Source organism: Ranitomeya variabilis, chromosome 7, assembly GCF_051348905.1.
Source record: "Ranitomeya variabilis isolate aRanVar5 chromosome 7, aRanVar5.hap1, whole genome shotgun sequence".
Classification (NCBI taxonomy): domain Eukaryota; kingdom Metazoa; phylum Chordata; class Amphibia; order Anura; family Dendrobatidae; genus Ranitomeya; species Ranitomeya variabilis.
The window spans coordinates 56607015-56631227 of record NC_135238.1 but is presented as its reverse complement, the minus strand read 5'-3'; the positions used below and the strand labels follow the sequence as shown (position 1 = coordinate 56631227).

Sequence of the window (24213 nt, the reverse complement as noted above, 5' to 3'; positions counted from 1 at the left end):
GCCTGTAATATTAGTTAACCCCTTCAGATGGATTACATCGTTGGACCTGACAGTACATCAGAAGGTATGTATCTTGTGCGTTTATTATGTTGCCAAGCGAGGGCCTGCAAATGGATTTGAGAGAACAATAAATTATTACAACAACCGCTGTGTTTATTTCATTAAAATCCTTTTTAATCATGTGTGTGTGTGTTTTTTAACCCTTTCCAACAATTGGATTAATAATGGATAGGTGTCATAATTGACGCCTCTCCATTATTAATCTGGCTTAATGTCACCTTCCAATAGCAAGGTGGCATTAACCCTTCATTACCCCATATCCCACCGCTACAGGGAGTGGGAAGAGAGTGGCCAAGTGCCAGAATAGGCGCATCTTCCAGATGTGCCTTTTCTGGGGTGGCTGGGGGCAGATGTTTGTAGCCACGGGGGGGCCAATAACCATGGACCCTCTCCTGGCTATTAATATCTGCCCTCAGTCACTGGCTTTACCGCTCTGGCGGAGAAAATTGCGCGGGAGCCCACGCCAATTTTTTCCGCCATTTAACCCTTTATTTCAGCAGCTACAGCGCTGAAATTTTGCACATACACACTACTAACATTAGTAGTGTGGAATATGCAAAAAAAAAGGGGATATGAGATGGTTTACTGTATGTAAACCATGTCTCATATCCTATGTAAACCATGTCTCATATCCTGTCGGGTTTGTGCAGGAGAAATAAAAAGCCGGCAATTGAATTACCGGCTGTTCACAGATATCGCGCTGAATGAAATCTAAATACAGAATATATATATATGTGTCTCAATGACATATATATATATATACTGTATATATGTATATATATATATATATATATATATATATATATATATATATATATATATATATATATACTGTATATATGTTTTAATGAACATTTGAGCACATAAATCCATTAGATGTCGGTTTTGCAAGCCTGCGCGAAAATCTCGCAGTACGGATGCCATACGGATTACATACGGAGGATGCCATGCGCAAAATACGCTGACACACCCTGACTACGGATCACTATTTTGGGAACATTTCACCGTATTTCGGCCGTATTACGGCCGTAAAATACGGACCGTATTGTCTTACGCCGAGTGTGACGCCGGCCTTACACGTACTGGGTGTGTTCACACTGAGCTTCTTTGCCGAGTTTTTGAGGCAGAAACTTTCCAATCAAAACTCTGGATTTTTTGAGAGTTTCTGCTCCAAAAATGTACGTTTTTGAGGAAGATTTGAGTTTCCTTTCAGTTAACACTCAAAAACAAAAAAAACCCTCAATGTGAACATACTCTGAGGGGGGAAAAAACGCTCCAACTAAAATGACCAGCAAAGTAGATTTTCCATTGAAATAGATGGGAAAAGAAATGGAAGCATTTTCCTGAGAATTTCGCAGCTGTTCACCTTCTCCACAGTGCACCCAGCCCAGCCTTCCTCTGTGTGCCACTGACACGCAGGTCACACTGAAAACTACATTTCCCATCATCCCCTTGCGCCTGCGTGTCCAAAAGCACTCCGCAGGTAGGTGGTGTTCCGCTTCCATGGGCGCTAGGCATTGTGGGATTCGTAGTTTGTGAGCGGTATGTAGGGGATAGCGCTAGGCTGCAGCCTGAACTACAGCGGTGGCGCCTACTGCGTCGCGTTCCGTGCGCCGGCTTACGTCAGTGACGTCGCGGCAACACACGAGGAGCCGTTGAGTGAGTGCTGAGTCGGGTTCTCACCGCCGCCGCCACCAGCGGGTTCAGCCGGGTCTCCTCCTGCCTCATAGCCGCCGCCTGTGCACCCCCAGCGGGACGTTGGTAGAGCGCATCCCCCGGCCCGCTGTCATTATACCGCCCCCTCGTCAGCACACACACCCGGAAATCATGGACCCCAGCGACTCGGCGCCGGATTCCTGGGAACAGGCGGACATTGACGGCCCAGAGGCCCAGCTCAACTCATCCCTGGCCCGGCTCAACGTCAACGCCAAGCCGTTCGTCCCCAATGTCCACGCCGCCGAGTTCGTGCCTTCCTTCCTGCTGAAGAGCGACAGCGCGACCGCAGACGGAGCGGAGGAGGGTAAGGACCGGCAGGAGGCCTGTGGGGCAGGAGGCCTGTGGGGCAGGAGGCCTGTGGGGCAGGAGGCCTGTGGGGCAGGAGGCCTGTGGGGCCCGGAGCTGCCGCCCCGCTGTAATCATCAGCCTGCACATGGGCCGTACCACTCACCCGCAGGGGGGACCTGCCGCTGACATAGGGCAGTGTGGTGTGGCCAGACCAGGGATCCCCCCTCCTGACTGTCATCATCTGATCCTTCATGTAACATTGGATCATTTATATATGTGGAGATGTCATTGCTGGGGTCTGGTGGGCACATGGGGGCCTTGGTGATGGGGGGATTTGGATGTTATGGGGCTGCACCCGGACCGCGTTAGTGAGAATGTCTTTCCGTAATCTGGTTCAGACGTCTATACGGAGCGCGGTGCCCGGACTGCCAGCCTTGTGTGTACCTAGGAGTTTGGGTCAAGAGGTCCGTACAGATGTCTGCGTTCGATCCGAGGCTGGTGGCCATTCCCACCACATACCAGCTAGGTGGCTGCCACTCTCCACCCCAGTCACAGCACTCTCTATTTGGCTGAGCATGCACGTGCCTTTTATAGACATTTCTGGCCACAGCTTATCACCACCTACATAAGATGCCAGGAGTCAGGCTGCCCCCTTACACATTGGCGAAATCGATTGGCTTCAGTCGACCTTTGTTTTTAAAAAAGAGACAAAATTGCAATCAGGATGTTTTATTCCACTCTTCGTCGTTCTTACTCCTGTGGGATCGGTTCAGTTCTCCCCTCCCCTGACTGTTTAGGCCTCAGGTGACTGGGATGGCTGTTTGTGATGATCCACGGTGCTGAGAATGACTGTATGCTTCAGTTTTGTTGTAAAGACATCCCTGCAGTTTGCTAACTTTTTTTTTTTCATACTATGACGGAGAATCCCTTTGAAGGGACTGTCAGCACAGAATGACTGTTCAAACCAAGCCCAGGTGTTCGGTGCTTCACCGCGGGACAATCCTCTTATATTCACCTTCCTGCTTGGTTTCCATCTATAGCCAATCGCCATCCTTCTCTGGCTCTATGATGACAGATCTGTCAAGCAAAGAAAGGGGTGGTGGAGATAGAGGGAAGCAGGCAGGTGTATATAAATGATTGGCCGCGCCATGGAGCACCGGGACTTGTGGTTAAACAGTCATTCTGTGCTGACAGGTTCATTTTAAAGGGGCTGTTCAAGAAAACTAGCACTGCTCGGTGCGTCATGGTGGGGCCAATCATTTATATACACCTTTTCTCTCAATCTCCACCCTCTTCTTTGACCGCTCTGGCTTCATACAATCAGAGAAGGGGGCAGATAGGAGACAAAGCAGGATATGTATACATACATATACATATATGTATGTATAGAAATCTTTGGTCGCGTCATGGAGCACTAAGTCATTGTGGGCTGGCAGACTCCCTTTTATTCCATCTAGGGGCCTTTATTGCACTCTGAGATCACAAGTGTGCGCTGATAATATTGCACTAGGTGGCACAATAATTGTTGGAATGGCTAGCCTGATTTTAAAGGAACAGCAAAAAAATAATAATTAGAGGGGGGGAAAAGAACAACTCACCTCCTGTATTACAGGATGATTCTTCCCTAGAAGCATTGCTGCTATAGGTGGGTACAGCAATGTATGGCAGCAGTGTTAAACAACCAAATTTGTAATGCGTTACCAGGCCTGTGGATATATTTTTCCTATAGAAAATAACTAGCAAAAATCACTGATTCCCACCATATGGAGAATCAATACACAAATGAGCGGCATTACACATCAAATCACATAGGCCACTCCTGCCAAATCTGTTGGGACCAGATGACTACGGTGGGGCAGGAGGCGGCAGGTATAGTGTCCACATGCCCAAACTGTTTTCTTTTTGTCCTGGATGGCAGTTATGGCATCACCAAGTGGCCACTTATCTCCCCGTCCTTCTTAGGCCAAGCCTTTGGCTACATTTACATTGGCCGACCATTGCGCTCGAGTGTTGTTGGGAGTGGTTATTAACACTCGTTGGTAAGGTGAGATGATTTTTAACCTTGTTCTTTTTGGCAGCTCGTCTTTCTATGTATACAGGACCTGTGCTGCCAAGAACAGTCTGTGACTGATTGTTCGAACACACTCCAATGCACACAAGTCCGTAGATGCGATGGTAATAATATACAGTTGTGTATAGGCAAGCCAGTGAGGCTGAGAGCCCAGGAGGCAGAGATCTGGTAGGTGCATGCCATTCCCAGAGCACTTACTCCTCATGTGCATATGTGTTGGAACAGTGTTTTTCAGGTAGGTAGCAACAGACTGCGTAAGTATCGGCTTCTTCAGCTGTTCATGTGTATGTCTGAGCACGGATTAGCCACAAGCGTCGCAGCCTCTTACAGATATGAGGCTGTGACGGTCGGGAGATACCGTGGCCAGTCTGTGCTCGGACTGATGTGCACAGACGTCTGGAGCAGGCTGTAGCCTGTAACTGCACACATCCTGTGCTGCTCCTGTTTTCCCAAGGTTTCCTTGCACAATTTTAGAGTTCTGATTTTGCTGTAAAATGTCACAATCGACATGTGACTGACATTGAAGGCTATGGAAAATAAGTCACCAGCAACCGAAAATCCAACGCATGTGGAAACAGTTTTTACTGTTGCAGGACGCAGTGCAGGGGAAATCATTAGATGCGATGGCACAATGTAAAATTTCAGTGTATCGTGACAAATGAGGCCATGTCTGATCTTAAAGGTGTGGCTGGCATTATCTTCCAACACAAATCTTTAAATGAGAAGGCGTGTCCAAACTTTTGGTGTGTACTGTGTATGTAATATATAATTGTCTACGGGTCACTTCCGTCTTGCTGTCTGTCCTTCTGTCTGTCATGGATGTTCATTGGTCGCGGCCTCTGTCTGTCATGGAATCCAAGTCGCTGATTGGTCTCGCCAACGACTGCCACAGTCCGATTAGTCCCTCCCTACTCCCCTGCAGTCAGTGCCCGCTCCATACTCCCCACAGTCATGGCTCACACAGGGTTAATGCCAGCGGTACGGACCGCTTTATGCCGCGGGTAACTCACTCCGTTACCGCCGCTATTATCCCTGTGTGACCAAGTTTTTACTATTGATGCTCCCTTTGCAGCCTCAATAGTAAAAACATCTAATGTTAAAAACAATAAAAAAAAAAAAAATCATTATATACTTGCCATCCGCTGCCTTTCCCGCTCCTCGCGACGCTCCGGTGACCGGTCCATGCAAGCGGCAGGTTCCGGTGCTAAGGATGGTATGTGACAAGGACCTGCCATGACGTCACGGTCATGTGACCGTGACATTATTACACCCTGGGACCGGAAGCTGCCGCCTGCACCGCACACAGGCGACAGAACTACAAGGGTACCCTCGGAAGGTGAGTGTTTATTTTTTATTTTTAAACCTGTGACATACGTGACTGGGCAATATACTACGTGGCTCTGTGCTGTATACTACGTGGCTGGGCAATATACTACGTGGCTGGGCAATATACTACGTGGACATGCATATTCTAGAATACCTGATGCGTTAGAATCGGGCCACCATCTAGTCTCCCTCTCCCTCCATCTCTCTTTCCCCCTCCCCCTCCGGTGGAAAAATGGCCGCTCCTTCCTCCCCGCAGTCAGTGCCCGCTCCGTACTCCCCTTCAGTCTGCGCTCACACAGGGTTAATGGCAGCGTTGACCGCGGTGTAACGCACTCGGTTAACGCTGCTATTAACCCTGTGTGACCAGCTTTTTACTATTCATGCTGCCCATGCAGCTTGAATAGTAAAACGATCTAATGTTAATAATAATACAAAATAAACAAATCGTTATATACTCACCGTCCATCGGCCCCCGGATCGACAACAGGCCTTTCCCGCTCGCGACGCTCCGGTAACCGGACCATGCTGCGATCTCGCGAGATGATGACGTATCGGTGTATATGTATGTGTGTATATGTATGTGTGTGTGTGTGTGTGTGTGTGTATGTATGTGTGTGTATGTATATATATATATATATTTTTTTTTTTTTTTATTTTCCGTGCTTATGTCTTTTCCAGTGTGTCAACAATGAGTGTTTCTTAATTTACCCCCCCCCCCCCAATCACCACCCCAAAATCATCGGTGGGGTGCTAAAATCTGGGTAAGGTTAGAAGGGGATATGTTGTGTGAACAGTGCACCCCCGGCCGTCTAATGCAGTAGGGAGGCTAAAGGGAACCTGTCACCCCGCCATGGCGTTTATAACTAAAAGAGCCTGCTTGAGCCGCACTAATGCTGCATTCTGACATGGCTCTTTTAGTTCGGGTCCCTGCCACTGCTGCAATAATCGCTTTTGAAATTTGTTCCTCATACCGTGAAACTGTCCCCGGGGCAGGTTTTTCACTCCAAAACTAGACGCCTCACAACCATCAATCATGGCCTCTGCGCCCCGGGCTCCGCCTCCTCTTCCTTCAGTAGCGTCCCCAGCGCCTGCGCTGTTTTTTGGGGTTTTTTTCGGGCATGCGCAGTTGCGCTGCTTTTCGAACTCCCAGCGCAGGCGGCAGGGATGCTACTGAAGGAAGAGTGCGCAGAGGCCATGATTGATGGTTGTGAGGTGTCTAGATTCGGGGGGGAAAGACCTGCCCCCCGGACAATTTCACGTTATGAGGAACAAATTTCAAAAGCGATTATTGCAGCAGTGCCAGGGACCTGAACTAAAAGAGCCATCTTGTCAGAATGCAGCATTAGTGCGGCTCAAGCAGGCTCTTTTAGTTACGCCTGGGGGGGTGACAGGTTCCCTTTAAGGGAAACCTTTCTCCAGAAAAGGTGCCATTAACCTGCAGATATGGGGTTACTCTGCATGTCGATAGCGTTATTATGCTGCTTGGCGCCTGTACTTAGCTTAACGCTGCACAGAGAAAATTAACATTACTTTCCCCAGGCAGCGTTCCTGTTTGTCACTTAGGCGGTGCTTGCCCTGACTGGCAGCCGGCCCTAGTTCCGGGGGCACAGTTACAGCCGCGCCTCTCTATACTTGCAGCGGTGACTGAACCGGCGGCGCCAGCCCTGACTGACACCGGCTCTGCATTGGGGACGGCTGTCAGTCAGTGCTAGGGGTGCAGTTACAGCCACCACACGGTATACTCAGCAGTGACTTAAATGAGAGTTCTGCAGGGAGAATAAATGTAACTTTCTCCCTGCAACTTTAGGCTAAGCGCCGGCCAACATAGCACTATTAACATGCAGGTTAATAGTGTGTTTCTGGCGACAGGTTCCTTTTATAATCATAGAATGATAGAGTTGGAAAGGACCTCCTGGGTCATCTGGTCCCACCCTCTGCTCAGTGCAGGAGTCACTAAATCATCTCAGACAGATGTCTGCCCAGCCTCTGTTTGACAACTTCCATGGAAGTAGAACTCGCCACTAGTGATGAGCGAGTGTACTCGTTGCTCGAGTTTTCCTGAGCATGCTCGGGTGGTCTCCTAGTATTTGACTTCTCAGAGATTTGGTTTTCATTGCCACAGCTGGATGATTTACGGCTGTTAGCCAGCCTGAGTACATGTGGGTTGCCTGGTTGCTAGGGAATCCCCACATGTAATCAAGCTGTCTAGTAGCTGCAAATCATCCAGCTGGGGCAAGGAAAACTAAATCTCTGAGCAGTCATAAATACTCGGAGACCACCCACTACTCACCACCTCTCGTGGCATCCTGTTCCACTCATTGATCACCCTCACTGTCAAAAAGTTTTTTCTAATATCTAATGTCTTCTCCCATTCAGTTTCATCCCATTGCTTCTAGTCTTTCCTTGTGCAAATGAGAATAAAGATGATCCTTCTACACTGTAACAGCCCTTCAGATATTTGTAGACAGCTATTAAGTCTCCTCTGTCTTTTGTGCAAGCTAAACAAGAACACTGATTCATTAGGACTGGTGCTCTGCCTGCCAGTCTTAAAGGGAGCCTGTCACCCCCAAAATAGAAGATGAGCTAAGCCCACTGGCTTTCTTTAATGCTGTAGATAAGCCCCCCGATGTATACTGAAAGATGAGAAAAAGAGGTTAGATTATACTCACCCAGGGGCGGTCCTGCTGCGATGGGCGTCACGGTCCGGTCCGGGGCCTCCTTTCTTCGTAGGATGACGTCCTCTTCTTGTCTTCACGCTCCGGCGCAGGCGTACTTTGTCTGTCCTGTTGAGGGCAGCGCAAAGTACTGCAGTGCGCAGGCGCGGAAATGGACAGAGAGGCCCAGCGCCTGCTTACTGCAGTACTTTGCTCTGCCCTCAACAGGGCAGACAAAAGTACGCCTGCGCCGGAGCGTGAAGACAAGAAGAGGATGTCATCCCACGAAGAAAGGAGGCCCCGGACCGGACCGCGACGCCCATCAGGACAGCCCCTGAGTGAGTATAATCTAACCTCTTTTTCTCATCTTTCAGGATACATTGGGGGGCTTATCTACAGCATTAAAGAATGCTGTAGATAAGCCCCTGATGCCGGTGGGCTTAGCTCATCTTCCATTTTGGGGGTGACAGGTTCCCTTTAATGAAGTCACCACTGGAGTAAGTTGTGCCTGATTCCGTAAAGGTGTTATCCGCTTTCGGGAAAGGGAGGGAGCAGTACCTTGTAAGTTTAAAGGGACACTGTCACCTGAATTTGGAGGGAAGAATCTTTAGCCATAGGGGCTGGGTTTTCGGGTGTTTGATTCACCCTTTCCTTACCCACTGGCTGCATGCTGGCTGCAATATGGGATTGAAGTTCATTCTCTGTCCTCCATAGTACACGACTGCGCAAGGCAAGATTGCCTTGTGCAGGCATGTACTGCGGAGGATAGAGAATGAACTTCAATCCCATATTGCAGCCAGCATGCAGCCAGCGGGTAAGGAAAGGGTGAATCAAACACCCGAAAACCCCGCCCCTATGGCTAAAGATTCTTCCCTCCAAATTCAGGTGACAGTGTCCCTTTAAGTATTTTCTTTCCAATATTTTTATTAACGTTTTGCAACATACAAATTTTGGGAGAATGAAGGGACGGGAGGAGGAGGGAAGGGTAATAAGGGAAGTTGGGGGATGACAAAAACAAAAAAAGGGCTATAAAGTCCCAACAGGTTCTTTATCAGTAAGTACAGAATGATGATTCAATTTAGGACATAAAAGAATTGAAATTATTGCACACCCTTGACTGGTCAATCAGGGTAAATTTCTAGCCATTTAGTCCATTTTTGAGCGTATTTGTTAAAATAATAATTATCAATTGAAACTTAATATTCAAATGGCTTATGAAGATTGATTTCATTTATGTCAGAAAATATGGGTGGGGGTGAATTTTTCCAATAAGCTACAGAATTTTTTTTATAACTAAAAAAATGTGAATTAAGATCTGGTCTAATTTTTGGGTTAATATTTTCTATCTCTAGTGATGAGAGCCATTTGTGGGGTAATTGTAATATTACTACCATTTATTTTATTAATTAAATTAAGGTTTGGGCCCATAAAGTTTTAATTTTGGGACATTTCCAGAATATATGCAAATTGTTTCCATAATGTTCACAATGTCTCCAGCACATGGAGGAGTTGTTTGGATTTATGTGATAGACTGGCAGGGGTGTAATACCATCTGGTTAGAATTTTAAAGTATGAATTCTGTAGCGCCATAGAGATATTTGATTTATATGTGTAAAATATAGCATTTTCGCATTGTTCAGGTTGGTGGGATAAATTTAATTCTAGTTGTAAGTTTAAGTATTTTGTACCATTTTGTTCCCACTTCCCTGAAAGTGGACAACGTTTTCAAGAGGCAGAGACTCAAGGTCAGTTTTGCACAAGGCTGTGGAGTCTGTATAAAATGGCCCGACTCCTAAAATCTATAATAAATTGGGCACAGTAGTACAATGCAGCATGTAATGGAAATGTTTCATAATAATTTGGGAAAGTTATGAAATGTTCAATAAATGTCTGTTCCTGGTCTAAGGATCTCTGCTTTTAGTTGAGATAAATCTGTGCTGCACTTCATGCACATGCTCAGTAGTGATCAGGGCTTCGGAGTCATGGAGATGAATCTGTACTGCACTTTATGTACATGCTTAGTAGTGATCAGTGCTGTGGAGTCTGTGAAACTGAGTCTGAGGTTTGCCTTACCTACTCCAGTGGCATAACTTTTGATGAACTTGTCAGGTAGCCTTCAACTCGTTCTTTCCCAGCTCCACCCAGATTAGCAAAGCTAGCCGTGAATGATGTGAGAAAAAAACACAAAGTTAAGGTGCAAAGTTTGTGCCCAAGTTCAAGTTGCGCAAGCATTTGGTGAGGAAACACCTCCCAATTTCCACCCCTAAGACCGCTGCCTGAAACCCTGGGCCACAACGCCATTTGTATGTGTTGGAGATGAAGCGTTCCAACTCTCGGAACACCTGCTGAAGCCATACTCAAGTAGTGGATTGACGCCAACTAAAAGGTTTTCGATTACCGCCTAACAAGAGCACGAAGAATGATGGAGTTCACTTTTGGGATTCTAACAGCCAAATGGCAAGTTCTGTTGACCTCTATAAACCTGAAGACTGACACAGTGGACGAGGTTGTGAAAGCTTGTAGGGCCCTGCACAGTTTCGTAATATGCAAGGAACAGATTGCCATGAAGACCACTTTGAAGAAATCACCTTGAATGATTACCATAACATTACTTTTAGAAGTTCTGTGTCAGTTTCCAGAATGAGGGACAAATTTGCAGAATACTTTTTCACCTCAAGGAAGAGTACACTGGCTGGATGATATCGTTTGAAAGCTTTGTCTTTGACCTTGGACCTTTTTTTTTTTTTTTTTTACCCAAAGTATTGGACCTTGTTTTACCCAAAGTATTTAACCTTCTAATTAAATGAAAGACAAAAATTTTGAAACCAAAAAAATTATTTTATTTACAACTTTTATACAACTTTTATAAATTTAGGTAGTGTGGGGTGGAGATAATACTGGAGGGTCTGTCAGATTGGACCTCTTGGACAGTAGGAGTGTGGAGAGAGGATTGTGGTGGTGATGCTTCAGAAGGTAAAACAGAAGCTGAAGGGGTGGAGAAAGAGAATGGGTGGGCATAAAACTGGGACTAGTGATGGGAATTTGGAGGAGTGGAGGGATTGGGAGGCAGAAGAGGTGGTGGGTGGAGAAGAGGGTTGTGTTTGGGGCAAGATGGGTGTGGAAGGAGACTGGTGGTAGTGGGCTGGGAGTACAGGTTGGGCATGGAGTGGAGGCACAGATGATGTGGTTGGGAACTGGTATGGGGCAGTAAGCTGGTACAGGGCAGCAAGTTGGTACGGAGCAGGAAGATGGTATTGTATAGGAGGGGGAGGGGGGACAGTGGCTGGAGGGGGGCAGGTGCTGGAGGAAGTACCGTGGAGGGACTTAAGAGCTAGGGCAAACTGTCAGGCTTGCATTGCTTGCATCTGCTGGTCAGGAGATAGCTTGTCTATGCGCTCGACTACTGCCTGGAAAAAGGAGTGGTTTGGTGATTTACTTGCATCTGAATGCATCCTATCCAGACACGTGTGCAACTCAAGAATACTGTATTTGAGCAGGTTAATCCGGCAGTCATTGGCTCAGACAAGTTTCAGACAGTTCTGGAAGGCTGCATTCAGGTGCAAGAACTCGGGTGCATAACTCTTTTCCTGACCCCTCTGGCACTGCCGCCCAGAACCCGCAGGTGTTCTATAGGTGGCAGTAGTGTCAGAGGGGTGGGGTAAAGGAAAAGCTACATCCTCACCAGCAGCTTCATGTAACGCAGTCGGCCACAATGCTCCAGCGCTGGTGGATGGGACCGAGGGATCAGATGTGAGGGAAGGTGCAGATGGGTCGGGACTGTCAACTTGTCCCTCGGTGGCAGACTCCTGTGGCATCTCTCCAGAAGGGTTCAACGCTGCAGGCTCCCGAGTTCTGCAGATGGTGCTGTGGAACAAAGGAAAAAAATGTAATATATTGTTATTGCTTGCCCCTGGCTGAAATAAACCCAAAAAAAAGTTATACATGTAAACATTTTTACTTTGTAAATGGGGTGGGGAATATTTATCTTCTGCTCATCTAATTCGACCGAAGGAACGACAAGGCTCTTGCCAACTTGTACTTGCTCCTGCGTCCTCCCGATCCACTTGGGGCCTGCATCTCCTTGTTGAACTCTTTCTTGAAGCGATCCCTGAGTGACCGCCACCGCTTGGTGGTTAGTATACAACACATTACATCCAGCAACATAACTGAACTGTGAATACTTGCGTGCTTAATTCTGGGCAGAAACCTGGGCTTACCTGGCAGGCTTTATATCTGTTTCCTAATTGGGGGCTGGCCAATTGTATCAGAGCATGCTCAGTTAAAAAAAAAAACGGAATCCGGCGCTGGAATCCGTTTGACGAATGCGGTGCCCATAGGCTTCCATTCTAGCAAACGCCGGACAGCGCAGACAAAAAAGTTACTTTGTCCATTCTTTCCGGCCACCGGATAAACAATTTTCGCCGGTGAAAAACAGATGAAACGTGAAGCCATCTGGGGCAATCCAGCGCTAATACAAGTCTATGAAAAAAAACCTGAATCCGGCATCATGATTCACCAGATCTGTTCTTTTACAAATTCGCCGGATTTAGCGTGACTGCAAAAAACTGATGTGTGAAAGTAGCCTAAACAGCTTCTTTACTGTCAAAAGAGCAGATATTTCTGGCAGAAAAAAGCAGCAAAATTGCCATGTGTATCTGGAGAAGCAAAGTGTAAGGGTATGTGCACACGTTGTGGATTCGTGTGCGGATTTTTCCGTACAGAATCTGAAAAATTTGCAGGTAAAACACCCTGCGTTTTTGTGCGTAATTCACCTGCAATTATACACCTGCGGATTCTTATTAAGAAATAGGTGTAAAACGCTGCGGAATCCGCGCAAATTGACATGCTGCAAAAAATAAACCGCAGCAAATGTGCGCGGTATTTTCCGCAGCATGTGCACAGCGGATTTGGTTTTCCATAGCTTTACATGCTACTATAAAATGCATGCAAAACTGCTGCAGATCCGCAGCCAAATTCGCAACGTGTGCAATGCATATACCCTTAGTGTTGAGGTCGCCTGTACTTTTCTGGTGACAGATTCCCCATCTCCTACTAGTATATGTGCAGTGATTATGCGCCGCTTGTGTGCAGAGAAGACGATGAGGGTGGCAGTGGGCGCTGTCCTTGCTGCAGAGGAGGTGGGAAGGTTGGCAGTCGGCACTGTCCTTGCTGCAGAGGAGACGGGGAGGGTGGCAGTCGGCGCTATCCTTGTTGTTGAGGAGACGGGGAGGGTGGCAGTCGGCACTGTTCTTGCTGCAGAGGAGACGGGAAGGGTGGCAGTCGGCACTGTCCTTGCTGCAGAGGAGACGGGGAGGGTGGCAGTCGGCACTGTCCTTGTTGTTGAGGAGACGGGGAGGGTGGCAGTCGGCACTGTTCTTGCTGCAGAGGACACGGGGAGGGTGGCAGTCGGCGCTGTCCTTGCTGCAGAGGAGACGGGGAGGGTGGCAGTCGGCACTGTCCTTGCTGCAGAGGAGACGGGGAGGGTGGCAGTCGGCGCTGTCCTTGCTGCAGAGGACACGGGGAGGGTGGCAGTCGGCGCTGTCCTTGCTGCAGCTAATCTACTGGCTTTCTGCTGACAGGACATCTTCTGTGGGAGTGATTAGAATAAAGCAGGGTGGCGCTGGTAAAGCTGGGCCCAGATAAGTAAACTTTACCTGATCGTAATCTGCCCCACTCTTTGGCTGGAGCATTCTACATGGTGAAGTCCAGAATGTGACTGATCTTTCTCTATAACCTCCTGGCATTCATAAAACATCCAGAAAATGTGTTTTGTCAATTGCAGAAAATAAATCAGTATAACCCCTTCAGGACCAGCCTGTTTTTATTTTTCTTTGCTTTATCACCACTGTATTCCAAGAGTCATGCTGCTATAAGTCTTCAGTCTGGAGCCAAATGAGGGACTGTATTTTTTTTGGTACTAGAAACTCCGTTTTTCTATTTTGATAGCCATATTTTTTTTCTTTTTTTTTTTAATTGAGCTTCTTGAGGACCTGCTTTTATTTTTTTAAATCATTTCTTTAATGCTTTTTTTTGTCTATTGCAAAATCACATTTCACAGCACTTTAAAGACATGTTCATTGTTGTTGCCATTGGGGCTCACAATCTACATTCCCTATCTGGGTATGTGCACATGTTGCAGATTTCCTGCGGATCCGCAGCGTTTTTTTCTGTGCAGATTCACTGCAGATCCGCAAGTGATTCACAGAACAATGTAAATCAATGGGGAAAAAAATGCTGTGCTAATGGTGCGGAAAAGTCCGCTCGGAAAACGCAGCAGATTTTAAAAAGGACCATGTCAATTCTTTTTGCGGATCTGCAGCGTTTCTGCACCCATTTCAGAATAGAAATCCGCAGGGGTAAAAGAGTATAATCTGCAAAAAAAAGCTCAGATTTTGACCTGCGTTTTCTGCCAATAAATGCAAAATCTGCACAGAAAATTACACAGTCTAATCCGCAACGTGTGCGTAATGCCTTAGTATGTTTTTGGAGTGGGGAGGAAACCCATGCAAACACAAACTACAGCAAGCAACCCAGTAAGTGATACATTGCTGGGATTAGGTGCTCTGCCCCCTACATCGTGTTGCCCTCAGATGGGGTAGTATAATCTGCTGACAGATTCCCTTTAACAGAGATTCATCTGTGGGGCCATTTACTTTTTACCCTGTCTGATGTTGTCAAATCATAAGGCAACCTCATTTAGGGCTTGTGCACACGCTGCGGATTCCATTGCGGAATTTTCCGCAGCGGATTTCATAAATCCGCAGAGCAAAACCGCTGCGGTTTTTACTGCGGATTTATCGCAGTTTCCTTTGCGGGTTTTCACCTGCAGATTTCTATTGGAGCAGGTGTAAACCCGCAGCGGAATCCGCACAAAGAATTGACATGCTGCGGAATATAAACCACTGCGTTTCCGCGTGTTTTTTCCCGCAGCATGTGCACTGCGGATTTAGTTTCCCATAGGTTTACATTGTACTGTAAACTCATGGAAAACCGCTGCGGACCCGCAGTTGCGGAAACGCTGCGGTTCCGCAGCAAAATCCGCAGCGTGTGCACATACCCTTAAGGCCATGTTCACACTTTGCGGTTTTTACCGCGGAACCGCAGCGATTTTGATGCTGCGGGTCCGCAGCAGTTTCCATAGCGTTTCCATTTACATGGAAACCCTATGGAAACCGCAAACCGCTGTGCACATGCTGCGGGAAAAACCGTGCAGAAACGCAGCGGTTTAAAACCCGCAGCATGTCACTTCTTTGTGCAGAATCGCAGCGATTCTGCACCCATAGAAATGCATTGAACCGCTTACTTCCCGCATGGGGCTGTGCCCACGTTGCGGGAAGTAAGCGGTTAATGTGCGGGTGGTACCCGGGGTGGAGGAGAGGAGACTCTCCTCCAGGCCCTGGGAACCATATTTGGGGTAAAAAAAAAAAAAAGAATAAAAATAAAAAATCATGTTATACTCACCTCTCAGTGCTGCACGTGGCCGGTCAGAGTTGCTGTGCGAACAGGACCTGGGGTGACGTCGCGGTCACATGACCGTGATGACGCCCGGGTCACATGACCGTGACGTCACGAAGGTCCTTCTCGGCACAGCATCTTTGGAACCGGAGCGCCACGTGCAGCGCCGAGGAGATCCGGACATCGGAGGGTGAGTATAACCAATTTTTATTATTTTTAACATTACTATTGATGCTGCATATGCAGCATCAATAGTATAGGAGTAATCCCGCAGCGGAAACCGCGGAACAAACCGCGATAAATCTGCAGTGATAACCGCAGCGGTTTTGCCCTGCAGATTTATCAATTCCGCTGCGGGAGAACCCGCAGAGGGACGCCGCAAAGTGTGAACGTGGCCTAAAGCGGAAAAACAAGCAAACTCCCCCAGAGAAGGCCCGAACCAACTTTATCAATGTCGCATGGTGAGAGTTGTTTAACCTTATCACAGTGATCTTCTCACGCCTAGAGTTTCTTGTCATTACATGACTCCAGAGAAGAGGGTTTTTTTGCTAACGCCCCATGGCTGAAAAGGAAATTGGCATATTAAGCACCCCTTATCATTAGCAGCCAATATCTCAGCACTGAGAGGATAGTTACAAAAAAACCCATTTTTAGCTCTTTAGCCTCTTAATCCTTAGGTAGTCAATTTAACATGCAAAAAAGTGGTGAATGGTCTTTCTTTAAAGCGGTTGTCCCACAAATAAAGTACAGTTTAATAGATCTTGGATTAAAATTAAGTTCCACAATTGGATGTGTAAAATTTTTTTCCTGTGTTGAGATAATCTTATAAGGGTATGTTCATACTCGGCGTTTTTGTTGATTTTTTTTTATGCTAATTTTCATCTGCTTTTTACAGTACCAGCAAAGCCTGAGACTTCAGAAATCTCATGCGCACACACATTGTATTTTTTTTTCATCAGGATTTTGTGCTTTGCTGTGTTTTTTGGACATGGAGCAATGTCACTTCTTTCAGCGTTTTTCACCTATTGGCTTGAATGACACTCCTTTCCTGTTCCGAAAGCGAAACTACTTCCTAATGTGTTTGGCGGACTTCCCAGGGTGGACCACACTTCTGGTTCTGGGGGACAGATGTCAAAATCCACTGCCGGCATGTGTTCCAGAGTGGACTGCAATGGAAGCTGGGGCACTCTTGGGTGGAGGCAGCTCTATTCACCTGGAAATGGATTGCAGATGGATCAATCTGGTTCTGAGGAATCAGATGATGGGGGAAGCCAGGTGAGATCTAGCTATTTATTTTGGATTCTGTGGCTGACCTTATAGCCATGGAGGGACAAAATTCTGGCCGTTCTGCCATTCCTGTAGAAACCATCTCTTGGTCAAGTGAGTGAAGTCAAGGGACAGAGATCACCCTTTCTTCCCTCAGATGGCTGTATTGTATTTCACTGTTTTTCAAAGGACAAAGATCCTAAAACTACTTCAGCTACTAAGAGGGTTAAGAGATGTACCACATATTACATTAAATTGCCAGATACAAACAGTAAACCGCTATGTTCTGAGTGTATTTCCAAGATGGTTAAGGAAGAGCGATACTCCTTCATGGCCGACTTGAGGACTATAATAAAGGAAGAAGTCTAAAACACTGTTTCTGGCCTTGTCTCTCCTCAATTTCCCCAGTCTAATCCTTGTCATAAGAGACTGATATGGGACATGGAATCAAGCTAAGAGGAAGTAGAGTGATACTACGCTGACCGTGAGTTAGTTGGAGAAAATATTTCCCCATTAATACCTGAGGAAAATAAACATTATTCATCAGAAAATAAAGATAGACTTCTGCAAGCGATAAGAAGCACTATGAAAATTGAAGAGACCCATGAATCTCCGTTGATTCAAGATGAGAGGTTTGGGGGCTTGAGAACCCGAGAAATAGGGTTTTTTTTGTTTTTTACAGCTAATAAGCACATCAAAGCAATGATTCTGGAGAAATGGGAAGATGTAGAAAAAAAGTCTGGTTATTCCAAGGGATTTTAAAGCTCGCCTTCACTTTGAACCCGAGTAGGTCCTGAAAATTGATATTCCTCTGACCAGAGTAGCAAAGAGAACCTTGATCCCGTTTGAAGATTCCTCAAGCTTCAAAGATCCTATTATTAGGAAATCAGACGGCCTATTTAACAGAGTAGAAAAAAATTGGAGTCCAGCTCAGCAGGACTGGATTTTCCTTTTCTTTTTCAAAAGAAAATATAGTGCATACAAAAGAAAAATTTACATGGTCGACATGACCCAGTCGATGCGTTTTGACTGCACTAGGCAGTCTTGCTCATGGGTCACGTCAACCATGTAAGTTTTTATTTTGTATGCACTATATTTTCTTTTGAAAAAGAAAAGGAAAATCCAGTCCTGTTGAGCCGGACTCCAAATTTTTTTCTATTTTCCTTGATGTGAGGCCAGGGCGAAGCTGGTGTCTGCCCCAGGTGGATGAGCATAGAACAACTGCGTGAGCTGGAATTAACTTTTTATAACTATTTTAGAGAGCCTGGGAAACCTCTTCCGCGGTCATCAGAGACAACATAGCTGCCGCCTCAGTTGATAGATCAATGCACTTATGGATAGATGAATTAGTCACTTAAGGATGAATACTCTGAAGATATCAAAATGGCAACTGGCTTTATTGTAGACGCTTTGGAAGAGTGCGTTCACTTCGCTGCAAGGAATGACGCCCTTTGTAATGCAGTAAGGCGAACTCTATGGCTCAAAACATGTCTGGCTTTGAATGGCTATGTTCTTTTCCCATTTCGGGTCTCCAGGTGTTCGGTCCTGTTCTAGATGATATCCTGGAGAAGTCCTGACACGAGGATTTCCAGAACAGAAGCTAATAAGGTTATCTTCCTTTCTAAGAATCTGTTCTCATCAGAGACATGAGTATGAACTGAAAGGGAAGACTGGCAGATGGCCCTACCCAAAGGGTGGTGGAGTATTAGGTAAGGAACCTCTTCCCCTAACAAGAAAAAGTTCCACTCTGTAGTGCAATAGCATGTAAACATGAAATATATGAAAATTGAATTGCACTACTGCTCTAGAAAAATGAATGAATGTCCAGCAGCCATGGCAAGGCGACATTCATTGCTGGGGACCTATCCTAAAGTCGATCCTCTCCTGGTCTGAAAGCCTACATTTATATGGGTAGGTAGCATCCTGGTGTAACTAAAACCACCATGGGCTGATGGGTGGAGAGTAGTGATGAGCGAGTATACTCGTTGCTCGGGTTTACCCGAGCATGCTCTGGTGTCCTCTGAGTATTTTGACATGCTCAAAGATTTAGTTTTTGTCGACGCAGCTGCATGATTTGCGGCTACTAGACAGCCTGAATACATGTGAGGATTCCGACTCAAACAGGCAACCCCCACATGTATTGGGCTGTCCAGCAGCCGCAAATCATGCAGCTTTGTCACCAAAAACTAAATCTCTGAGCATGTCAAAATACTCGGAGGACACCCGAGCATGCTTGGGAAAACCCGAGCAACGAGTATACTCGCTCATCACTAGTGGAGAGCTCAGAGCCAAAATTGTGCGAAGAATCTGTTTTTCCCTATTTTCTAGAGCGGTAATGCAATTCAAATTTCATTTTTACAATTTACATGCTATCGCACTACAGAGTACAACTTAATTTGTTACGTATGGAGAGGACAACTCTTAGAAAACCGGTGTGTACAGGTGCATACTATTTGGGAGTGAGGGTCAGTCTTTTAATATCTCTGTACTACCTCATCCAGGCTCTGGAACAGGAAGGCAATAACCCCATTATTGTAGGGTGGAGACTCCTTTTTGTTTTGTTTTTTCTCCCCGAAGGTTGGCAGGACGTCTCGATTTTTCAGGATTACAGAATAGTTTCCTCCAGAAAGAATCAATTAACGTCTCCAGTAGTATATCAAGGACTTCTAGAAGATCTAAAAGATCTATTGAGTTCATCAGTGGTGCCTGTTCCGCACTCAAACTGTATCAGGACCACTATTCAAGTCTGTTCAAGTCTGTTCTTAATAAAGAAGACCCCAAGGAGACTTTTGGACCTTTGTAAATTGAAAAATCCTTATATCATTGGCTATTGTACAAAATATTCTAGATGAAATCCATAAAGTCAATCCCTTAATAGGGAAAGTTACAGTGACAAGTACCCTGGAACTGAAAGTGAACCACCATTTAGCCATTCATCCTTCATGCCAGAGAAACCCAACATTTGAAGTGAATGAAAGAACGGGCTGAGATCCAACACTTCAGTTCCAGTGTCTTCCATTTGGCCTGTCTTCTGCCCCTCGCATCTTTACATATCTGTTGGCATGGCCTTCCTAAGAAAGAAAGGTGGTTGATTATCCTGTATCTGGGTGACTTTTCCCATGCCCACGACAGTACCATATGAGCGAGAGGATCCACCTTGAAGGACAGAAAACTTAGATGTGAAAGACAGAGTCTCTTCCCGCTTCAGTGGTTTCCTGTCCTTAGAGAGAGAGACTAAAAGTCCCTGCTAATGCCTGGTTTCTGGACACTCCTCCCATTACACCCCGGTTGGGGGGGATAGATCAGGTGAATCCCCGGTGCGGCAGGTCTGTAGCGCACCAGAATTTCCCTCTGTTCTACCGCAGGATGCTGAAGCTGTCACCGTAGTTCTCAGTGGATCGTCTGGTGGTGAGGGAGCACTGAGTGGCTTAGGAGGTGGAAATATCCCCTTTCTTCCATCCTGAGGGCAACAGTATGTCATGTATATATGCACGCAGGGAAAAATGGTCGGCATCGGACATCGCTTCCGGAGTGTGGCCTTGGTGGTGCAGCCGCCCCATAGGTGGGAATTTCTAAAGACTGCACCTCATGTTATAAAAAATAATCTTCCCCTACCATTCTTGGCTGCACCAGTGGATTGGCAGAATGGAGGAAGCAGATCAAAGAGTCTTCCAACCAGGAAAGGAGCCAAATGTAGTTTATCCACATATACAGGTGCTTCTCACAAAATTAGAATATCAAAAAAGTTAACTTATTTCAGTACTTCTATACAAAAAGTGAAACTCATATAGAGTCATTACAAACAGTGATCTATTTCAAGTGTTTATTTCTGTTAATGTTGATTGTCTTACAGCCAATGAAAACCCAAAAGTCATTATCTCAGTAAATTAGAATAATTAAGAACAAACACCTGCAATGGCTACCTAAGTTTTAAAAAAGGTCCCTTAGTTTCAGTAGGCTCCATATAGGGGGACTCCATATGCTTTAGACAGTTGGCTGAACCCAGTGATATCGACGATTCAGCTGATGTTGGTTTAATTGAGTTGTCAACTGCTAAGACAACCCCTTGATCTAAATGTTTGGCCCCTATAAAATAAAAGCTTTTACTCTCCGACCGTGCCCGCTATCCAGGATCTAAACACTACTTGCAGTTCACTATTATATCTGCAGATAAATATCATTTTTGGAGGTGACAGATTCCCTATATTTTTTTGTGCCTTTTTTTTTTTTTTTTTTCCTGTGCATAAAAACTGCCGGCTGTACTTAAACCACTGCCTCCGGGCCTTCTAGATGTGGCAGCAGCCAGTCACTAGGATCAGCGGTCATGGGGGTGTGCTCTAGTGGTTAGTATGAAAGCCACAACCTCTGATTAGTTCCCATTAATATTTTCTAAAGGCCCAGTCTCACATAGCGATTTACTAACGATCATGACCAGTGATACGACCTGGCCGTGATCGTTGGTAAGTCGTTGTGTGGTCGCTGGGGAGCTGTCACACAGACCGCTCTCCAGCGACCAACGATCAGGGGAACGACTTCGGCATCGTTGAAACTGTCTTCAACGATGCCGAAGTCCCCCTGCAGCACCCGGGTAACCAGGGTAAACATCGGGTTACTAAGCGCAGGGCCGCGCTTAGTAACCCGATGTTTACCCTGGTTACCAAAAAAAACAAACAGTACATACTCGCCTTTTGGTGTCCGTCAGGTCCCTTGCCGTCTGCTTCCCGCTCTGACTGAATGCCGCCGTACAGTGAGAGCAGAGCGCAGCGGTGACGTCACTGCTGTGCTGTGCTCTCACTGTACGGCGGCACTCAGTCAGAGCAGGAAGCAGACGGCAAGGGACCTGACGGACACCAAAAGGCGATTATGTACTGTTTTTTTTTTTTTTTTTACATTTACGCTGGTAACCAGGGTAAACATCGGGTTACTAAGCGCGGCCCTGCGCTTAGGAACCCGATGTTTACCCTGGTTACCAGTGAAGACATCGCTGGATCGGTGTCACACACACCGATTCAGCGATGTCAGCGGGACCTCAACGACCAAAAAAAGGTCCAGGCCATTCCGACACGACCAGCGATCTCACAGCAGGGGCCTGGTCGCTGGTACGTGTCACACATAGCGAGATCGCTACTGAGGTCGCTGTTGCGTCACAAAACTTGTGACTCAGCAGCGATCTCGCTAGCGATCTCGCTATGTTAGACGGGGCCTTTAGGATAAATCTCTCCTCTATTGAATTCTATTGACACATTTTGTGTGTTGTCCCTTATGCACTATATACGTGACTTGTAACATTTTGATCGGAGCCCTATATCGTCAGCATTAAATCAGCTTTTTTTTTTGTTTGAGTCTTGGCACAGTGACGCGCACATGAGACTGCATTACATGTGGTGGCAAAGAAAGTAATTGTCGAGGTTTTTATCTCTGTATTGGGCCGCGGCCATGTGAGGTCCAGGTATTGAACTTTTCAAACATGTCCGTCCTCTTAGAAATTTTTCAGGCATGTTGTATGAAGATGCCCCTGTAATTTTTCATCTGATTTTTAATTGATTATTGATTTTAAGATGTGGATGTATCTTTATGCTATAATAGATGAATTGTAATACTGCTAACCAGACTATTATAGGTTCTTGGCTCAAATTTTTATTAAACGGTGTGTGCCCATCTGCCACTTGTCCAGCTTCTTGTAGTGACCCATGCTAAAGATCTTTCTCGGGTCTTCTAGATTATGGATTATCTCCTCCAAAGAAAACTCTTTGTAGGGCTATGAATGGGGCATGTTGGCAGCTTAGTTTAAAGGCCGATGCATCTGCTATAGGCAGGGGCAACACATCGACTTTGGCCACGATACGGGTCTCATGGGCAAATAATGCTATAACACTGCTATATCTCCCTGTAATGTAAGTGAATGGGGACCCATTGCGACCAATATGGTACCGTGACAAGCAAGTTCTCATACTCAGTTTGATTGTGCTACAATGTAGGAGCGATACATGGCGATCTTTGGCCCCTCGACCTGTATCGCCACAAAAGGTTTGTGTAGCCTCAGCCCTTATATTGACTAAATGCGGTCACCTAACTTTTATTTTTTTTATACTTTTCTCCAACTAGATACCACAGATAATTCTGCGCAAGAAGAAAAGTCCCAGTCTTCAGAAGGTATTTGTCATAGTGAAAAATGTGGCGCCTCAGATTTCCTTTTTTGTACTCGTGTAATGCTACTATGTTCCTTTTGTAGTCCAATCGTACGTACATATAAATTTGCCAACTTTTCATTTGATGCACTGATTTGTTCAAAATAATCTTTGGGCTACATTCAGAAAACATCCAAAGACTAAATGCCAACTAGAATAGACATCCCCCCTCTCTCTCATTTTTGGTGTGTACATTCAGTGGCCTAGATTGTGAATAAACAGGTGGCTGCAACTTCTTTTTTTTTTTTTTTGCCCACTTTTTGAGGGTTAAAAAAAAAAAAAAGCATGCTGGCTCAGCTTTTCATAACTCCATATAAAGTCATGGCTGAAAGAACTCTCCGGGGCTTTTCCATCCATATATGGGTGCTTCTTGACTAGCTGGCAGACCGATGACCTAGGACATGCACCTGTTGTGAATTCCGTTCTTGGGCTCCCTCCGGTGGTTGTAAATGGCACTTTTGTGAATTCTGCCCTTGGGCTCCCTCCGGTGGTTTTAAGTGGAACTGCTACTCCTTGGATTCAGCTTAGCAGCTGCTTCCACTGATCGTCTCTTTTGCTCTGCTATTTAGCCTGGCTCTGATCTTCAGCCAGTGCCAGCTGTCAATGTTTCTTGGTTGGATTCAGATCTCTCCTTGGATTTCCTTGATAGTCGGTCCTGTTCAGCAAAGATAAGTCCTTGCATGTTCATTTGTTGTCCTCTTGCTGTGGACTTAATCATTCAGCTCATTTTATGTTTGCTCTAGTCCAGCTTGTCAGTATTCAATATTCAGTTAAGCTGGAAGCTCTGGGGAAGCAGATTTGCCCTCCACACCGTTAGTCAGGTGTGGAGTTTTTTTTTGTAAACTCTGTGATGGTTTTTTCTAGCTTTTTAATACTGACCGCACAGTATCCTTTCCTATTCTGTCTATCTAGTTAGAAGTGGCCTCCTTTGCTAAATCCTGGTTTCATTCTGTGTATGTCATTTCCCTCTCCACTCACAGTCCATATTTGTGGGGGGCTGTCTGTCCTTTGGGAATTTTCTCTGAGGCAAGATAGCTTTCCTGTTTCCATCTTTTAGGGGTAGTTAGTTCTCCGGCTGTGACGAGATGTCTAGGGAGTGATAGGAACATTCCACGGCTACTTCTAGTGTTGTGTTAGGTTCAGGAACTGCGGTCAGTAAAGATACCATCTCCTCAGAGCTTGTCCCATG

General features: G+C 46.0%; 1 protein-coding gene across 1 annotated transcript in view; it reads left to right on the top strand.

Moving 5' to 3' along the window:
- Positions 1 to 1557: 1557 nt before the first annotated feature.
- GSPT1 (G1 to S phase transition 1) overlaps positions 1558 to 24213 on the top strand; it is a 47493-nt gene continuing 24837 nt past the window's right edge. Inside the window, exons 1-2 of the mRNA XM_077275147.1 lie at positions 1558 to 2080; positions 22942 to 22989. Of these exons, the coding sequence (XP_077131262.1) occupies positions 1888 to 2080; positions 22942 to 22989 (241 nt within the window). The 5' untranslated portion in view covers positions 1558 to 1887. The remainder of the gene's footprint in view (positions 2081 to 22941; positions 22990 to 24213) is intronic.